Below are 5,182 nucleotides of genomic sequence, written 5' to 3' on the forward strand. Positions count from 1 at the left end.
ATCATCTTAGTTGAAGGATGTAGCATGTACTGTATAAGCCATCATACACACACACACCTTGAACAGATTAACTATCATATAAGTCAGAAGTCTTAAGGTTTTATCTATTTTCACATTTGAGGAACTAATAAGTTCTTTGCAAGCTGATGAATATTAGATATTTGTTTACATGCCAATTATTTCTTAAATGAAGGGAATAAAATAAAAATAAGCATCTGCAAAAACAAAATTTGGGTGCATTTGGACTGCAAGTTTTTCATTACGTGCTTATTCATTTACAGGACTCCAACTGAGCAGGTTCGTATCTTCAATAAACAAAAAGATTTTATGTAATGGATATAAGCAAAGACATGAGATACAGTAGAGAGGCAGGGATGATCTGGGCATTTCATCCCAGAATGAAACGATGATTCAAAGCAGCTGCATTCTCGATAACATAGCTCTCGATCTGTGTTAGTGCCTGCCAAATAGTAAACATAAAGAGAAACATTTCAGAGGTTGACCGTAACACCCAAAAATTACAGACAAGTGATGAAAGAACTGGTGTAAGTTATACCTCAAATGCAATATCCGTTGGTGTAAGCGCATGAACATCCCCATGGCCCTTTTTATCTGCAATATCTGCACAATGACCAAAGTAAATTTATCCAGTTAAATTTTGTTTGGTGACTACTACAAATTGACTAGATGACCAATTGTGTACAGCTTATCTGAATAATGGGGAGCCTGATAGTAACTCTCCTAAACTAAAGGCGAAGATCCACAATGGTAAACGTGGTTCAGAATCAGAAATGAAATGACAGCATGGAGAGTAATTTATACAAACATAAATGATATGACAAATTGAGAACTTAAAAAAGTGTAGAACAATTAAATATATAATTGCCAGAACTAAAACTTGGATTCGAGTAGAATGTAGCTAGAAATAATTAGTGGCCAAAAATAATGCAACTGAACATACGTTCAAGGGATACTCTTGCATCAGCATTTGCATATGCCTTGCCCCTTTGTTCGGAGAGTGCAGTGAGTTTCGCAAAAGCCTGCAGCGATATCAATAGTTAGGCCATGTTCTCAATGCAGCACCCTTTTTTTGTTTACAGTTCAACTCTTAACACGAAAAGCTGAAGTTACAGGTTTTCCTATCAACCAACAATCACTTTCTCTTAGAAAATTGCACATTGGTTAATTAACTTAAATGTCTTCAAAGAAGAATAGACCACTCAACAAGACTTGTCACCTAATCAGAATATATATTAGGCTCCAGTCCAGCTGGTAGGTGAGTTTCTTATCATATAGTTTCATGCAGAGGTTACCTTCGTGTATGGATCACCAGGTTCTTGATGCAAAAGAGGGCGCGAAGCAGTCCCTACAGCAGCAATCCGCCTCGCCAGAGCTTCCAGAGGAACATCTAGCCAGATCGTAATCCCCTGTTTCATATATTTCCTGACAGTTTCAAATAATAACACTTAGTTAACATTGCCGCCTTCAAGAAAGTTTAACAAATAGAATTGTGTGTTACGTCAACTACCAGTTGATTGGACGAATTACGGCACCACCACCAGTTGCGACAACCAAACGGCGCATTGAAGACAAGTCCTTTAAGACCTCACTCTAGAGCATGAAAAGGAAAATATTAGGAACCAATTTAAACTGAAGCAAAAAAGGAAAACATAATGAAACAAGTTACAAAGTTGTGCATCTTGTGATAAGTTAACATATGGCTGTGGATATATCCAACATTATCGGCCAAACATTACTGGGCCACAATATACGCATTTGTCATCCACTAATCACAAAAATTTATTAACATCACCAATGTTCACAAACATAAGATTAGTTGTGGGTGCATGAAAGGAAAATATGCTAATAAATCCTCAAAACATGAAAAAGGATAAATATTACGTCTAAGCATGGATCAGGAGAAGTAAGGAATGGATGATAAATTTGTGCCTTTTGGAATGAAGTGAACATATTTGGTCATGAACTTTATCAAACATGTTTGGAAAGCTAACAATTTTGTCATAAGGTGCACATTTTTCATCCAGTAATCACAAGAAGTTTCTGAAATCACAAGTCCCCATAACATCTATATATGATTTACCAAAAAATACAATATTCATCTAAGACAATAAAAATATGTAAGCACCTCATTGTCTCTGAAGAAGGCTTCACTATACTCCTCAAATATCTGGGCAACAGAAGATACACCAACAGCCTGTTCGACCAATTTGTCACTGTAAAGAACAGAGCCATTAAATATTCAATTACAAGTAAAATAAATGAAATAAAACACAGGTTTATTCATAAGATGAACACAATACATTATCAAGAATATGAAACAAACCTGTCAAAGAAAGAATAACGTAGCACTTCTGCTAAGATCTTGCCTACAGTGCTTTTACCAGAACCCATCATCCCTGCAACAGACACAAACAAACCATTCAGACATCCTAATTTATTATTTCATAATTAAAGTTATCTAATGACTTATTGCTCACAATTCATAAAATACTAACCAACAAGATAGATACAACGCCCACTCATGTAGGGAAGAACTTCTTCTGACTTCCTCTGCATTCAGACCAATATTAGGTTTATAATGACATTACAAAAATGATGGTACCACTATATAAGTTCTTTTCCTTCAAAATTTGCATTTAAACAATGTCGAACCTTCAATACGAGAGCTTCATCAAATGAGTTGTGAAAGTTCTCTGAGCCTGTACCACCAAAAAGATCTGAAGTAATTACTAACCAAAAAAAGATTGTTAACTAACAGACAATTAGGATCACTTATCACAAAGATATCTGTCATTCAACCAATACAGTTATCAAAACACTTGTACAGTCAAGTTTGACGATAGTATTATTGTAGCAATTGCAATAAGGCTATCTCATGGCTAATGGAGAAAAGGAAAGTCTATTCTACCATAACAATCATCCGTATTCAAAAACTAAAGATTTATGATCTAAAATGTGAGTAGACCAGTTTAAACAGAGATATGTCATCTCTCTTTCTGGTGTTGCAAATTAGATTATTAAGTTCATATAATAAGCCTAGGTGATATATCCATCCAAACAAGTCTCGAGAAGTGCCTGAAATTTTTTTCAACTGACAATCAGGTTTGGTTTTTGTAACAGTTCTTGAGTAGAAGTGACCAAAAAACTAAGCTAATTTTAGTAAATGTGGGTTTCTTAAAAATAAGCTCAGGTCACTGATCTTCCAATGGGGACAAAGACCAAGATCACAGTCAAAAGTAAATGGCACCACAAGGAAATTAAGCACATCCCTATCAGACGGTCTCATTATTTGTGATCAACGGGAATGGTAATATCAGTGTTTCAGATGGATAAAAAATTCCAAATCATTATTGACCCTCTAAGACATCCTACATGTAATCCCTAATAGAACCTTAGAATCCAAGGAATGTCTTGACAAATAGTTACATACTCAAGAATTTTTTACAATTTAAACCTATGCCAAAGAAACTGAAACCAAGAAAAGCAAGGCAGAGGACCATCTTTATCATCCTCACTCTTTTCTAATCTAAGGTACCACACAGTTCAACATGTGTTTCACATGTTCTAGATCAGACAGATTATTCCATCCCATACAAAAAAAAAAAACACTGCTATTTCTGTGGATGGAAATATTTTCAGACGTACAAGACCATAAAACATAAAAATCTTGCGTGCCTTAGTTACTGATTCGAAGCATTAAGAAAGCAATTAAATGGATGAAATCAAAAGAATAGTAAATATTCGTAAATAAATGTTACAAACTCTACAAGCAATAAGAAATTGGACAGAATAATAAATTCTGGAGACCCAAATAAAGAAAGAGGGCAAAAACTCACCTGATGGCTTCTTGTGACAACAAAAAATCTTGCGCTCGGCATGTCCGGTGCGAATCGAAGCTCCACTCCTCCGTGGATCCCCGAATCGAACCATGGCGACCTTGCGCTCCTCCAAGCATCGGTTGGAGAGCCTGGCGAAGCCGCCAGTCTTCCGTCCGACCTTCTCCGTACCGATCCAAGAGCAGGATTGCAAGCTCAGCGCCGAACTCGCCTCCATCTTCCGATCTAAGAATCGACAATAGAAAAAGCAAATCTGCCTCTCTTGTTCGTTATAAGTTGCCAAATACCCAAACTCCCTGCAAGAACAACCGAACCGGCACCATTCCCGAGCGCGCTGGCCTCGATCGGAAGTTCAAAACTCAGCAACCCGCAGGGGGTTTGAAGGATCGGACCAACGTAGTCGCTCGGAATAGGATCTCCGGCCGGGTGGGGGGGGGGGGGAGAGTGGGAGGAGATGGGAGGAAGAGGAGAAGCGAAGGGAGGCGGTGTGGCTATTTATTGCCGCTCAGCGTGATCGAATTGTTGCATTTCAATACATATACCTAAAGTTACCAATATGCCCCCAAGGGCTATTAGTCTTTTTTTTTTGCTTGATTTAAATGCTTCAAAACCATTTTTTTATTTACAGAATTGATGTTTTCAATGCCAATTTATATAGTATTAGAAGGTTCCTATTTTTCTTCTCCGTTAATTTAAGGATCGATAAAAAAATGCGCGTGAGAATTACCTGAAACAAAAATATGGATAGGAAAATGAAAATTTTGTAGTATGAAAAGGAAGGGTAATTTGGTAATTTGAAGGCTTTGAGTGAGGATGGGGTGGGGATGTTGAGGGTTTGGTGGCTTCCTGACCCAACTACTACGATACGGTGGCGAGGGGGGGGTTTGGTGTGGAGATTTTGGAGCCGTCAAAGAAGAAACGCCGCGTGTGGCTGAGACGACCAAACACCGGACAAAATTAATTTTTTTTATTAAATAAAAATATATATAATGTTTTAAGATATAAAAATATATATTTAGTAAATAAAATAGAGAGAGAAAGAGAGAAAGAACACACGATGGTTGGTGGGGGTGTCTGATTTGAAAAAAAAATAAAAATAATTTTTCTCGAGAAAATATAATATAAAACATAAATAGAGATTGAGATATAGCCTAAAATTATCTTTTTATAATTTGATAAATAGATACCAATATAAAGAATTGTATAAATAAATCTATTAAATCAAATCGATCATCTAAATTATCATTATACACTCATTCTAATTGTAAAAGGATGAGATTAAGTTATTCTATTTTTATTCTCTTACTAATTTAAACATTAGAGAG

General features: G+C 36.3%; 1 protein-coding gene across 1 annotated transcript; it reads right to left on the minus strand.

The window, feature by feature from the left end:
* Positions 1-229: 229 nt before the first annotated feature.
* On the minus strand, positions 230-4,288 carry LOC135617519 (shikimate kinase 3, chloroplastic-like). Its single transcript, XM_065117845.1, has 10 exons — positions 3,858-4,288; positions 2,674-2,720; positions 2,517-2,571; positions 2,345-2,417; positions 2,147-2,234; positions 1,529-1,611; positions 1,314-1,443; positions 962-1,040; positions 557-621; positions 230-460 (listed from the first exon to the last, which is right to left on the minus strand). Exons 1-10 carry the CDS (start codon positions 4,072-4,074, stop codon positions 389-391), a joined length of 909 nt encoding a protein of 302 aa, XP_064973917.1. The 5' UTR covers positions 4,075-4,288; the 3' UTR covers positions 230-388.
* Between the last annotated feature and the right edge of the window lie 894 nt (positions 4,289-5,182).

Source organism: Musa acuminata, chromosome BXJ2-7 (genome assembly GCF_036884655.1).
Source record: "Musa acuminata AAA Group cultivar baxijiao chromosome BXJ2-7, Cavendish_Baxijiao_AAA, whole genome shotgun sequence".
NCBI lineage: Eukaryota > Viridiplantae > Streptophyta > Magnoliopsida > Zingiberales > Musaceae > Musa > Musa acuminata.

Coding starts and splice junctions, on each gene's coding strand:
- LOC135617519 (XM_065117845.1), bottom strand. CDS start 4,074: ATGGAGGCGAGTTCGGCGCTGAGCTTGCAATCCTGCTCTTGGATCGGT. Junction 2,235..2,344: donor CGTTATTCTTTCTTTGACAG/GTTTGTTTCATA, acceptor TGTTCTTTACAG/TGACAAATTGGTCGAACAGG. Junction 461..556: donor CAACGGATATTGCATTTGAG/GTATAACTTACA, acceptor ACTATTTGGCAG/GCACTAACACAGATCGAGAG.